Source organism: Galleria mellonella, unplaced genomic scaffold (genome assembly GCF_026898425.1).
Source record: "Galleria mellonella isolate WM207_F2 unplaced genomic scaffold, CSIRO_AGI_GalMel_v1 utg139, whole genome shotgun sequence".
Lineage (NCBI taxonomy): Eukaryota > Metazoa > Arthropoda > Insecta > Lepidoptera > Pyralidae > Galleria > Galleria mellonella.
In genome coordinates this window covers 10,433,341-10,449,014 of record NW_026441995.1, presented here as the reverse complement: position 1 = coordinate 10,449,014, position 15,674 = coordinate 10,433,341, and the positions used below count along the sequence as shown (strand labels likewise).

At 30.4% G+C, this 15,674-nt stretch overlaps 1 protein-coding gene across 1 annotated transcript; it reads right to left on the bottom strand.

Moving 5' to 3' along the window:
- Positions 1 to 408: 408 nt before the first annotated feature.
- Positions 409 to 13,838, bottom strand: LOC113511294 (ubiquitin carboxyl-terminal hydrolase nonstop). Its single transcript, XM_026894920.3, has 7 exons — positions 13,447 to 13,838; positions 12,746 to 12,981; positions 11,867 to 12,032; positions 9,650 to 9,760; positions 8,214 to 8,353; positions 5,629 to 6,267; positions 409 to 5,242 (listed from the first exon to the last, which is right to left on the bottom strand). The coding sequence occupies exons 1-7, from the start codon at positions 13,564 to 13,566 to the stop codon at positions 5,188 to 5,190; spliced, it is 1,467 nt and encodes a 488-aa protein (XP_026750721.1). The 5' UTR covers positions 13,567 to 13,838; the 3' UTR covers positions 409 to 5,187.
- Between the last annotated feature and the right edge of the window lie 1,836 nt (positions 13,839 to 15,674).

Sequence of the window (15,674 nt, the reverse complement as noted above, 5' to 3'; positions counted from 1 at the left end):
TTAGTTATTTGCATACAAATTTTTGATTCAGTAGCACTCTCTCCTTCTATCTTTGATTTGATAGGAATCTCTTGGAGTAACAATGCAAAAAAGAGACAGTTACTAGGTTCCAGATGTAGCATTTTTGCACCTTTTGGTGGGAATCAAAATGGAATTTGGTCGCCTTGTTTATACTTTAATTGGATTTTCAACTTAGTTTAATTCTAAATGAAATAACGATGTAATTCATAATAGTATTTTATTCCATAAATCATACCTACACGAAGTGTATGTATGATATTTAACATTCAAACAGAAGACATCATCGGTGAAAGGTTTGTTGATTAATCTAATGAACAATTAATTTAAATATTAATAATCATGTCATTGGAATATTTATGTTAATGACTGACAAATATGATTGATTGAAAATAGAATTGGTTAATTTTTTTTTTTTTGATGTAATGTTTCGAGTTTGTTGAAAAAATGTCCCAATTAATAATTCAATTAAGAACATTAAATACTTAGGTGGTATAATCATACAGAACGTTAAGTGAACATTGAACTAGAATAAAGGTCAGAAAACAGGCCTAAGATAACAAAAAACATTTACATAAAAAATAATCCGTAAGAAATTTATAAAAAAATATTTTTGGAGCATAGCCTTATATAGGTGTGAAACATTGAAGCATACCGAATGTGGACATGGAGTAGAATGGAAAGGATAAGTTGAACAGAAAAAGTAACGAATGCGCAAATCTTGAAAAAGGTGAATGAGAAAATAACATTAATAAAAACAATAAAGAATAGAAGAGGTAAAATGCTGGGCCACCTTATAGGAAATGACGATTTTTAAAGGAGAAAGGGGAAGACCAATAACTACATGAGACAGATAAAGGAAACACTAAGTGTCATGTCGTATTATAGGAGGTTAAGGATATGGTCTAGTATAGAGTTGGCTGGAAGAAGATGAAGGAATAAGTTGCACCGACGAGAGGAAACTCTTAAATGAAAAGAATCATTTAATAATTTCACATCTACGTTACGTGTTTACAACTTGGCCGTCAGCACAAACAAATATTATCACTTTTATACTAAGATCACTCTTGTTCGAAGTTGGCAACACAAGTAATGTTTTCTAAGAAATTACATGAGCTTTAGAAATCTATACACACTGAAATTAAAAAGAAATTCCTAGCATCCCTGTATGTCAGTGTCATATAAGTGAAACTAAACACTTTTTTTTCAATCGAAAACGATAAAAAAATTAAATTCATTCACAAACAGGATATCCTGCTGCCAAACTAGTAGAATAGAACATATAGAAGTCTTTATATTTGACATTTTTAGGATCATGTTTCGTTTGGTTTAAAAAAATATTCATGTTCATTGGTAGAACAAAATTTCGTACTGTAAAGTTAATAAATCAATTTTCTTAAAAATCCATGATTTTCTTTACTAAAATATATTAAAATTTAATAAAATGAAACCAAAAGATTTTTCCATTCAACCAGATCTATCAGTCTCACATTAGTAAGTATTCATTTCTTTCTTCATTTAATTGATAAGATTGTTATTAAATAACAATATCATGATTATCAAATTTAAACAACAACAACGGGATAATTTACAATTTTTTTTTTTATATTTTTTTCATACATTACCTGTTTTATATTTTTTTTATTACATGTATTTAAATTTTAAACACCATTTTAAATTCTATATACCTATATAATTATGAAGGATAGTATACACATTTATTTTTTTACATTTTGATTAAAAGTATTCAGAAATTAAAATTGACTGCTTTGCCAACCGTACCTCTGTGATGTCGTATATTAAGAATTCACATTGTTCTCAACATCTCTAATGAAAGATACAGTGAAGCCACCGGATGAGTATGTAAGTACATATCCAACATCTCCCCCATCTATCATCTCATATACTTCCGTATAATCATAATTATTTTGTATAATTTATTTTTCAATTGATATATTTTGTAAACATCTAGTTACGTTCTTTTGGCGAAAGAAAATTATATCTTATATAAAATTATATCCAATGTAATCCGTGCTTTTATACGTATACAATGTATAGAAAAACACGGATATTCGAATAGTTATAGTACATAGTAGAAAACAGCTATATTACTTGAGATGTCCATAATATACATATGGTTGTTTTCTGCACAACCAGTTTCAATTTTCCATTGATCTGTATAAATAAAACAAGGACTCTTAAGATGCATGCAGACAATACTGGTGGAACATAATGATACCCATTTCTCTGTCCTAACAAACACGGGTAACAGATGGCTGGTTCTCGAGTGGATACTGAAGCTTGACAGCCCGGAAGTCTCGATTCTGAGCTGTTTAAACGACGCATAAAAGCGTTATCAATTTATAATGTACAATTGATCGAGATTCGACATTCTGTATATAAGAGTCAACGTATCGTCATAGTCGTAGAACACAGACGGATCTTTATATGTAATCTTTGTCAGATCCGTCAGTATTCTACGACTATGACGATATATTAATATTAACCAGAAGCGACATCACAATTCATTGGAGGTGCGGATAATAAAGCAAATTGCCAACAATATAGAGATACAGTTAACAATGCACGAAAAATTGTATTAATTTATAGATAATAGCGAAATCGTTTCTCTATCACATTTTCATCATAGTATGGACTAATAGTTCAGATATTTAATTAGGCTCGGATCCGAATTACTAAATTATTAAATGCAACATAATTTGTAATATAATAGACACTAGCAAATAGTGATAAATTTGTTCGAAATTATTAAATACAAAATTTTAGCTCCACGATAAAGTAAACAATGTTGTGACTTGCTGATTTTAAAGCTAATCCGTAACCTATTTCCTTAAAAATAAAATCCACGTTGCAATTATCCTAAGGGTAAACGCAGACTAACAGAGCATTCATAACGAATTAGTTATTTCGTCGCTATGCTATCAATCAGCGCTAACCTTAAGGCCAATTAATAAAAACGTCAACCAGACTTTCATGTTTTTAGGCCAATGAAAAAGAGTGGAGACAACCAAGAATATACTATAGAAAACAAAGTATATTGTTACCCGTGTCCCTACTCCTTTCCATTCCCAGAATACCTAAAGTACTAGGGATATATTCGAAACAATGAATAGACAAATAAATATAGTAACCATAATGTTCACTCTTTGCTAGTATCTAAATTTAAGCATTCAATCAATAAAATTATACTACATCCAGATATAAATCCATACAACTAACTACATTTTAATACAAGTCATAAATATTAAATATCACATTAAGCTAATGTCAGTCATATAAGGTTACAATCTACTTAAACCCATCTATGTTAGATACACATGAGATAATTATAACATAATATTAATTAAAAAAAAGAAAATATCCAATCAAAAATAATATTTATAAACAATAATAAATAATATATATCCACAAAGGTAAATTTACCATTGCAATATTAAAGTTGTAAAATTATAATAAAACTGTAACTAAATGATGCCTGTATATGGCAGATATTCAAGAACTAAATAATACGAGGGGTATTATTGGTAATAAGACCAATAGGTACCAAAAAACAATAATTTTCTGAAATTTTGTCTGCCTGTCTGTATGTTTCCGTTCCAGCGTCATACAAAAACTACTGCTCCAAATTGGATACGATTTGCACAATTATGCTCGTGAAGGCCTAACTTAAGAAATTTACATATATCAAGTATGTTTTATATTGATACAACATACATAAGTTCTGAGGTCGACCAAAGTGTCACTTGTTATTCAATAAACTACCACAAACCAGTAATAAGATTTATATATCAATTTATTAATACAAAGTTAAATAAAGTAATACCCCGCCGACAAATAGGAAGCCATCTTATTACATAAAATTATGTTATGGTCCACTAAAATAACAATAAACAAATACAGCACCTGAAATATTTTATACTCGATCAGTATTAACATCTGATGAACTAATAGAATAGCATTACCCTATTCCGCAGACAAGTTACATTATGCTCATGTGTATTTAACGGTACAATCAAGTGTATTTTACAAGCTGTATTCACAATAAAAAAAAATCAGACATTCTTTCCAAAATAGGCTTCATTGAAATGCATATAAGAGTTGTAGCGAGGTAGATTGAAATGTTTGTTCTGATAACCAATATAAGTAACTATACGAACACATAACACTATTTCACACATACAGCAATAAAAATGTATAGCAATGAAATAATTAAATAAAATAATAAAAAATTATTGATATTTATATTGAATAATTATTTGAAATTCAATATAAGCAATAGAATGATATCATTGTGAAATATACCTTATACTATAGTTTAAAAAAAAAATTGTATCATTAAAAATAATAAGATTGATGAAATATTGTAGTATATGTCAATAAGTTGTTTAAACACTGTTTTATATTTAATTATAGAGAATGTCTAAACAGGATTAATTTTAAAGGGTATATCAATCCGAAAGCCAGTAATAATATCGATAAAACTGAAAACATCCCCAAGGAGCATAGTCGGAGCGCGAAAATAGTTTTTGAATCAAACATACAAATTGCGCGATTACGTTTACGATTTAGTAAATTTTCAAAAATTATTTTCAGGCTTAATATAAATTCTGAATGAGTGAGATAAAAGTATCCTAATTATATTCTAGTAGAAACATGTCAAAGTTTATTTAAATTCCTTCAATTATTTGAATGTAATTGAGTAGAATGTTACTAACTCAACTACACTAAGAATTTTAAAAATCAAATATAGAAATTGTAGGATTTGGACTATGTTATTTATGGAGTTATTGAGAAAATCAGCCAGTTTCATGTATACTATCCCTGACTTTCGACTCGTATACCCTTTACGACTAACACCGTACGTCATAATTACATTAAAGCTTAAGACTAACAAATTCGTGAATAATTCCGCAGAAAACATCAAAATAGACAATCATTAAGATTTCCTTCAAACATCTAAGCACTAATATCACGAGAGGGAACATGACTTTTCTTTTGATTCAATTCAACACATCCAAAAGTATGCCTTTTCAATAACTACCTATTCATAAGCAAATCAAAACATCTGATACGTAAACATCAGAATATATGGTAATATGAATACATTTTTTTTTTAGATAAATGCCAGATAGATAGACAGATGTCGCCCTAAGATACATCACATTCGTACTCCAGGACAGTCTTGTGATAAAATAGAAGGTATCTGAAACAGAAATATAACATGTATAATTTTTATATATATAACATAATTAAAAATATTCCCGTAACAAATATGCAATCAAAGTTTTGGCGCTATTAGCAGCTCAGTTGGACGACACTTGATTGTGGTCTAGGGATCCCAAAATCGAATCCCACCATAACATACTGTTAAGAGAAATGTTATTATTTAAAAGAGATTAAGATGTTTACATAATTTATTTTACATAATCATATTATAAAGAAAAACACAGTGAGGTCTTACTAAATTTTATCGAATTTGATGCCGTTTATCCATGTATACACACGTAATAGATAGGAGCATACATTTTTTATAAATACCAATCAGTGACAACATAAAATATAAAAAAGTAGTAAAAAAAAAATACACACCCTTCACTATCTAGAACCTCACGGAGCGAAGCCCTAGTTATCATGTGGTCGTCGCATTTGAACCAGCTGCCCTTCATTTGTCGCACGTAAGCCGTATAGTGGCCAGCGTCCAATGAGCCCAAATGGTTAACGACAGCAAACAAGGAGTAACGGTTATCTTCAAAAACGCCCTCTGGTGCGTTATTATTGTCTGTCGCACCGACATCCACAGCGCGACGGTGGGACGACATAAAAGGCGTCATATCTAATTCCGCGGGGAATGATACGAACGCGGATATTTTCCTATCAATCTGCGACGAATGCTCGAAGCGTTTCAGGTGGAAACTTGCGACTATCGGGAGAGTTTCTAGGGTTAGTTGCTTCGTGGACTCACGGTACACTCGGCAATTAGAGCACTTGATTTTTGCTGCGGATCCGAGGTGTTCAGCTCGCGTGAAACGTTCCAAGCAGGCTTGTAGCGAACCGGGCCCGGCCACGTCTAAACTGATGTCCCAGAATGGATCTATGGTTGTGGAGACACCTGAACATGACGTGCATACAACATCGCTTTGTAGCCCGCCTGTGAATATTTGATCGATGATACAGTTGCAACGGCCATTCTCTTTCTTTTCCGTGTCTTCCACTCCATTCATACAGTGTCTAAAAATAAAACAAATAATAACTTTTTACAAAACTATCCCAAAACAGGTTTTATGGTTCATGTATGTATGTAGATTCATTCAATTATATTATCTCCCTTATCATACAAATATTTACAAGCAGTAATTATTAGTAATGTCACAAGATAGCTAATATCTTATAATAATTATTATATAATGGATAACTAGAGATTTCCATACGACATTAAGCTCGCCGTAAAAAAATTAAGTACAAATTCTATTTCACAATAAATATTAAATAAATGTCTCGACTGGAGAATACCTTTTCGAGATTAATAAAAATCCAAACCAACAATAAATAAAATAATTCTAAAAATATAATTAATTAATTACAAGGGGCATCATGGGCGACACAGTATACTTTGATCACAGAGACTTTGAGAATAATAAAAGAGTTATGTCCTTGGTACTGTTCATGTCTATAGGCGGCGGTTACCACTTTCCATCAGGTGGGCCGTCAGATTGTTTGCTATTCTAAGTTGCATAAAAAAAACATAATTATTATACTACTAATAACTATTAAGTTATATTTAACAAAGGTCACCAGAAAAATAGAACCCTTTTATTAGAGACTATTTACTTTATTTAACTTTATAATTGAAGTAACTTTGTTACATGGACTTTATCTAAGTTTATATTAGTCATTTAATTTAAATTAACAAATATCATTGCTTATTTACGAGCCTGTATTATATGAATACGTTGATAACCCTCATAATATAGATTAATAACATTGATGAATGTAATTAAATTATATCCGGGTTCGATTGCCAGATTGTGAGTAGAAATGCTGGAATCTAATTTCCTTAATAATGCTTTATTGACCGTTTCTTCAGGATAACATGGTAATTACACCACACTTATTATTTCTATTTACTACTAAAAATAAAAACCTATATACTATATCTGTGGGCCATCAGCTTGTTCACTATTCAGTTCACTGTAATATAAAAATATACTTTATTTATAATAATAATAATAACATTTATTTATTGGAACCATAAAAACTTTGTTACAAATTACAAAATTTACTTTTACACTATTAGGATAGACATTTAAAGAAGGCCAGGTGGATCATACCTATCTCTGAATTGTTTGGTGCATTCAACTATGTGTATAGACATGTCAATGTAACTTTATAAGAGGCTAGACCTCCCCTGGAAAAGAATCTTAAATTCGCCATTGACTAATAGGTATTTTGTACTAATATTATATAGAAAAGAGAAATATTTATTCTTAATGAACAAACTTACATTATTATTAATCGATTTAAAACATTCTTTCGCATATAGAAATCTATATTGTCAGCTAATAACATGAACTGTATTTTATTAAAAAAAAAATCGTTAGAAGCCGATGTCCCTAACTATATAACATACATAATTACACCGTATTTTACATTTGTATGAGCTCATGAGGATACTTTTTATATTAATTTGGCCTGTTTATATAAATATTAATATGTATTATTTACCTATAGTACAAGTCAGAGGCATAACAATAGGATGGACAAAATGCCACGGGCTCCGGCCCTGTTTCGAGTGACCGTGAATACAGAATAAATCTAAGATTTATTGCATGACATGTAAAGTGAAAAATTGTATTTAATCATCTTAAGAATTCAAGTATTTACTAACACGAATTATACAAATTACTTATCAAGATTTCAACAAAGTATTTTCGAATATAACCAAAAATAAACATTAATTTCAGTACTGTCGAAAGATTTGTATATATTCTATATATAAAAATAAAACTATACATCAAACTTTTTTAAATAAAAGATGGGTTCCATCTAATGAATTATCACAGGCTTCAGGTGGTATATGTTAGTTACGCCACTGGTTCAATTACTTAGATTTGGACGTTACGTAATATGCTTAGCAATATTTATTATTATTATTAAACATTAAATGGTAACCGTACCTATGGAGAACATCAAGTGTTGCGATGAAGAACTCGTGAGCGTCCTGCTGTTCATATCCGGCCAGGTGACGGGCGTGAGTCCAGATTAGGTGCAGCAATCGATGTAACGTAAGTGGAGTTTTTGCCCCAGAATAGAATTCCTTTAAATAATAAATAAAATATACAATTAAACCCATAAAAGTAGTATAATGTACTACGTATTGACTGGCAATGCAATCACAAAAACAAGACAAGAAAATTGTTAAACTAGTGTGCGTGTTCGTAAATGTATGCATGAAGCAGTTCTAAAATATGGAATTGACGATGAAAAATAGTATATAATAATTCACGTATTTATTATAATTTTAAATTCAATTCATGGGCGTTCTAAATCTTATTTCTGATTGTTCTATAATATTGCAAATAGATCCTTAAATAATAACATCATAATGTAAAATACTAAATAAATTTCCTTCTACAAAGTAAGTCAATTGCTGTTATATTAAATACGATACTGAGAGAGAAAATAAACACGAAAACTGATCAAGTGTGATTTGAATTAACTCGCCGAGGATTCCGTAGATAATGTAATCTCTAAAAATATTATTGTTTTGATTAGAAAAAATAATATTTAAATATATATAAGATATTACTTGAATATGTTGTATATTCGCCGTTGCTTCAAAAATACAGCAAAACCAGATACTCTAAGAGTGAAATTCTAAAAGCATATTACACTTTATTTATGTAAGAACATCATAATAGGCATCTAAATTCTAACAACCTCATCTATTGGCTAAATATAGCACTAAAAATCTATTGGAAGATTAAAAATATGCAGTTAATAATAACATATGATATAAAATGATGACCTTCTTTTTGATTGATTATTTTTAAACTTTTATAAACTGTAATTATTTTAAATTTTCCGCTTCACAAACTTCAGAGATAGGAGTAAGAGGTGGAGATTTGTAACATTCTTGATAATAAGTAAAAAACTACACGGCAAAAAATAAATAAAAATTAATTTTACAATGTACAAATCAAGCCCTTTCGTATAATAATATCCCACCTGAACAAACAAGTCAATTTTAAAATTATGAGTAGATATCCTTTTGGCCCCCTAGCAATGAAAATATTTTTTCAATTATTTCCACATAATATGTACACTGTGGACCCGCAATATGTACACTTTTCCAAATTTCAAATCAACAGCATTAGTATTTGCTGAGATATAGCACTGTGATAGACGGACAAAGTGGCATCAAAAAGATTTCTTTGTACCTTTTTGGTACGGAACCCTAAAAACGTAACGTTAGTATGTACTTAGCTGTTGATAGGTATTAGAGGCAAATAATAATGTTTCATAAACACCCTTGTACAAATTTATAAATAGCTCTTAGTATTGGAACAAATCAATACTGCCGAGTATTTACGTAAGTCGTATTTCATCATACCTGAAATAACTTCGAAACTTCACAAACTAGGCACTTCCCGGAACTCTGCGCTTTGCATTTATGCTTCTCTCCCAGAAAATAATCACGCAGTAGTGGAGTATGTATTAATGTCTGGAAACAAAGAAGTTATGGGTGATATTACTAATGTTAAACAGGTTTATCCTTTGGTATCGCTGAAAGTAATGAGATTACTCAAAATCTCCATGGGAGTGAAAGATAACGGGATCAAACGGGTGAAGTTTTTTTTATGCAACTTAGAATTGCAAACAAGCTGACGGCCCTCCTGATGGAAAGTGATAACTGTCGTCTATAGACATGAGCAGTACCATGGACATAAAAGAGTATACTCTTTCGCCCATGATACCGCCATACGTCACAATTCCTGAAGACTCAGGTGTTATTCCTCTGTACTCTGTAAATTCACTGCCATATACCACCTTTCAAACCGAAACACAGCCATGCAAACACAACTGTTTCACAATAGAATCGCAAATGGGACAGAGGTGGCCAAGCAAACGACTTTTGTACAAAGTCTCCCTCTGGTCGTGGCAAACAGTAAATATCAATACACCTGCTCACCTATTATTCCCAAATTAATTGGAAATATGTGCCTACTCTTTGATAGATTCATTTCGCTACATGATAAACTATTTACATTAATAATAATACTTTGAAAACAAGATTCATGATACATAAATTTTATTTTCCTTATACATTCTTGTAGAATGACGTAATTATTGTAAATATACTGCCAGGTCATTTGCCTCTTGCCTCGTGTTGTTAATTAGATATCTACCTTGCTTAAGTATCTAGCTAATGTGTCTATAATCTAAACCTCTTAATTTTCAAATTCATGTTTTAATCATTAAAAAATGATTGTGACACGTAAAGCTGTGATTTGATTAGCCCCACCAAAGCCCATCAGTGTATAACAATAGCGGACTAGAAACACTTGGCATTACAGAAAGACATCTTCACATATTAGTATTAGCAGTATAAGGCAAATATACTAAAAGAAGCTTTCCTACAAGAATTCATTAACTATTAAATATGAAATTATAATTGTTCATAATTGAAATAGATGCAAAAAGACAAACAGCAAAACCGGTTTGATCTAAATACTTAATTCTGGTTCCACTTCTATAGGTAACCTTGGCTTCTACAAAAGTTGCTTTTTATTCGAAACTAGTTGTGTCCCACGACTTTGTGCACATGAATTAGGATAAAAAATAAACCAAATTTTAGTTGAATCTGTTCAACTGCTAAGACTAATTTAGTAACAAAAAAAAAACACTCATAAACATTGATTGCTCTAATAAACCCACATTCGGAGATGCGATTTAAAATACTATATTATAATCATATAAATATGATATAATAATATAGTAAAACTATTCAATAAGTTACATCAGAATCCTCCGTGTAAAACAGAGGTAGTCTAAAAAACTCTTGATATTAAACATAAAATATATTTTCATTTTAATAATATGCAAATATATTGTACAAATATCATGTATCATGAACAACTGATATACAAATAGATAAAAATATATACATATACCGATTCCTTTTTGCCATTTTGATACAAAATCCTTAATATCAATACAAGAAAAATTTATTACTAAAATAGTTCACAGTGTGATAAAGTAAATCTGTATACGTAATGTAGTGTGTGTTGTTATTGTTTATAGGAGTGACTGTTTTAAAAATTTGAAAACATAAGGATTAAAAAAATTTATAAATTATACATAGTTTTAGTACATACTCATATGAAAATATTATTCCAAATATTGAATATGAACCTATACTTATTATTTAGATTTATAATTATTGAATATGAAACTATAAATATTAATCCCTGAAGATAAAATTAATCACAATTATTCATAAACAGCACCCAACAGCTTTGCTCACTTAAATTAGGATAAAAATATCCTTGATATAAGATAAAGTATATTCTAACTGTATGCAAAATTTCATTAAAATCTGATTAATTATTTTAGTGTAATTATGTAATAAAAATCCAAATATCTATACAAACTTTTTGTTTTGAAGTTTATTGCAGTTTTTTAGAGCTAATTATAAAGAAAATAGCCATCTTTTATGGATGTTATTATATTTTATAAGAAATTTATCCTGTTTTGTGCATAACTAACTCTGTTTAATGTATACTGAGTATAAAGAACTATTAAATTATTTATTAATATTAAATATTACCTGCACTATACAATTCATGAAGCAAGTAGAACCAAGGTTCTGCAATCCTCGCAGGCCAATGGTGGTGTGGGGGCTAATGAGACGACGTTTGCGGAGACGCCTGAGAGCTAGTGCTTCATTATTATTGGGTAACCAAGGCATGAATGGCACACTGATACCCAAAGATCTAAAAATATTATTATAGATACTTATTTCCTCTATACTCTATATAATTTATAATCCTCTTATGAGAGTGTACTGTCTGTAAAACAATTTACTTGATAAAATTTAAGTTGAAAACACAACAAAAAGTTTTGAGCTTCTCATACTAACATCATATTTAATTGTCAGCTGTCTTACATAATTTTTGTATACATTTTTATGCAAAAAATGTTTAGATTAATTGTTTCCCTGATGGAACACTCCCTTAAAAGAATACTTACTCCCTTAAAAGAAAACATTTGAATTTCACTTGTATATTAATATTGAAATTTTGTGTAAAACCAATCCAAATGAATAATATTATGTAACTACAATAAAAGTTAATTAAATGTGAGATTTAATTTTATAATCAAAGTTCCAAGCAAATCTTAATAATTTAGTTTACATTATGGACTATATTTGAATAGTAGACATTCCATCACAGAATTACTTATTTATTAAAATCTGTAAAAACTTATTCAAATCTATTAAAAAAAACATTTTTTTTATCATGATTTAACAAATGTTAAGTGATGCATTCTACTGAATTAGGTGTTATTTTGTAGAAGTCCATATAATTGGTTAATTAATTAGAATCAAAAAATAATAATTGTAATCAACTAACTAATGTTAAGTAAAGCTTTTAAAAATATTTAAATGCTAATAGATGTACAGTACAAATACATAAATATTACTTACTTGGCTTCCTTTAATCTATGGGACATGGCAATTTCAGTCAATTCTCTATCATATATATAATCTTGACATTGGGCACAGAAAATGTTCCCATAACTCAGATCTACATACAGGAAATGTTTTTTAGACTTGGAATGGTCTTGGATATGTCCAGCATAACAGGCAAAATATATGCAGTGGAGACAGGAGTGCATGCGAGGGCCTGGTTGACCACAAGTGAAGCACAAGCAAGATGTAGCCTGTGGACATACACTGCTATGTAATATCCATTTTAACTACAAATATTATTACAAAAATTTTTTTTTGTTTAATTAATTTAATGTTAATTCAAAAATTGTTTAAACCTCATTTCTTACTTGCATTAAGTATAATATAAATAATACCTAATATTATTTCAAAATGTATATGGGTTCCAGAAAACACTAGACAAAGACGTATACCTATTAATGACCAGTAGTTTCAGTTACAACCGAATCCGTGTGAGGAACAGCTGTTATGAGGTCAAAGATCACTAATCAGCTGATTAATTATACAGCTGACCACAAGAAACTAAATATTGATGATATTCATAAAACTTAAACAGCTCCCAAGTGTACGTTGTATCTCACGCTGAATCAAAACAATGAAGAGTAGGCAGCCACCATAGCTTTTTACTTATAAAGCGTTGCAACACTATCAGATTGTAAGCATTTTACGCAACATACCTTGTATCTCCTGGCTTCGTAAGATGTGCATGATACGAAAAATGCATGGACAATTTTATACGGATGTATTCCTTTGGCAGCCTTAAAATTATTCAGGTGTATGCAACCATTGTCATTCATTATTTCGCTTGTTAATTAAAACACCGGTCAATCGAAGGCAAATTTACGTTTTTTGTGATTTATACAATTTTTAATATGTCATTATATCACTATCAAATGTCACTTTTAAATAAGAAAATTTTAATATATAATAGTAGCCATAAATTTTAATGAAATAGTCAAGTCAACACAGGGGAGAAGAGTACGGGGCGTGTGCTGCTGTTCTTTCTAGTTTCTCGTATCGTAAAGTTACGAGATATGGTACCTAGGTATCGTATCATAGGTACCTGCTTTTGTAAGGCCTTTGAAGTAAACCCTAATAATCGTTTGATATCGATTATTATTCGATTAATTAATAGGGATTTCATTTTTGTGTATTGCTTTATTCGATTATGATTAATTAAAATATACATTTAATCAAGACACTATATGATTGTGAATGTAATAGATAGTATCGACAGCAAATATTGTAACACTGCTATGTAATTCATTGAACTGACAAAATAATATATTAGGTATCAAAGGGCCCTTATTAGCGAAAACCAACTAATACAGTATAATTCGAATTACTACATAATATGAATTAATCGAATAATTCTGAAAGTTTACTCTATTTGTACACTACTATTTTTAATAGGTACCTAATAACATTTTCTATTTACTAATCGAATCATTCAAACATGAACCAATTCGTACTCATCGTTTTGTACGTCTGGCTTATGTACCGACTGGTTTCTTTTTATTTACATTATTATCAATTTTTATTTGATTAGATGAAATTACTAATCAGTAGTAACTATTCAAATGTAATGTAACTAATTTAGCAATCGTATTTAAAAATTAGAAATCTATATTCGCAAATTACTGTGTACTTATTTAATTGACCATGGCGATGACTAGTTCGTGCAATGTGTAGAATCAAGATACAAGGAGATTGTAAATTATAAAAGTATAGGTATAGGTAGTAATTACTCTGAGCCATGGGGGGAAAGGGATTATTAGCAATGGAGTTTGACAGCCCCATTGCTAACAATATGCCTTATTAAGTCGACCTCCACTTGGTTCCCCATGGAAATCATCGTGAACAATTCTTGTTGACTTCGTCACGATGGGTTAACTGACCTGCTTCATCCTCACTTATCATCCCTCACTGGTGCCCCGTCGGAGTATATCGATTGCGCGGGTGGGATTACAATTCCATTATCATCCATAAAAAAAAAAAAAAAACTCTGAGTCATACATTGAAAACTTAGTACTGGCACTTAATAAAAGTAATAACACATCAGCAACATCGTAACTATCTGTCTATATACTTTTTTTTTATACCACTAGTGAAGTGAGGTAGCAAACAAGCATACGGTCCAACTGATTGTAAACAGTTACTGTAGCCTATCAACGCCTGAAACAGCAGCAGAAGAAGCATCTCCTATTCTCCTGGATGTCTTAATCGACATTCAGGCTCTAAACTCTAAAATATGAGGTTAAACTCCGTGTAGGTGACAAGCTCTACGATGGTAGAAAGTGTCCTTGGGCATCATGTTAATCAATTCCTCTAAACACAGTTCATAACACAAGCGGAAGAATACGCAGATTGAGACAAAATCTTTCATAAGACTTAAAGCTTCAATATCGCTTAAGAACTTTGGGATCATCAACGATTCTCTTAGCACGTCGTTGCACTGAGTCGAAGGGTTCAAGCTTGTATTTAGATGCTATTGCCCATAAGTAACAGCAGTTACAAAGTAAAACAATAGTTGGTCCGGCGTAAAGTATTGCTTTTCTATATTACTCAATAACGAGCTTTTTTAGCTTTTCAGCTTCACTTTATCACTAGAGATATCGACACTTAGGACCTCAATAGTCTTAAAAATTATAAGGGACATGCGCTGAAATTGTGAAACCACAGTAAATATTTTTTTAAAAAGTCTAAACTGAAATAAGTTTTGTTATCTCCAGTCGGAGATCTTGGCTAGCGTACTCATGATTTTAGCTACAAGGTAATCACAATTGTCCTTCACGATGGAACGAGGGACGAGATTGTAATTAATATTGTTGTAATGTGGCTGAATCAATGATTTATTATTATTAATAATCATTGATAACTGTTTTTATATGTCTGCTATACAAAA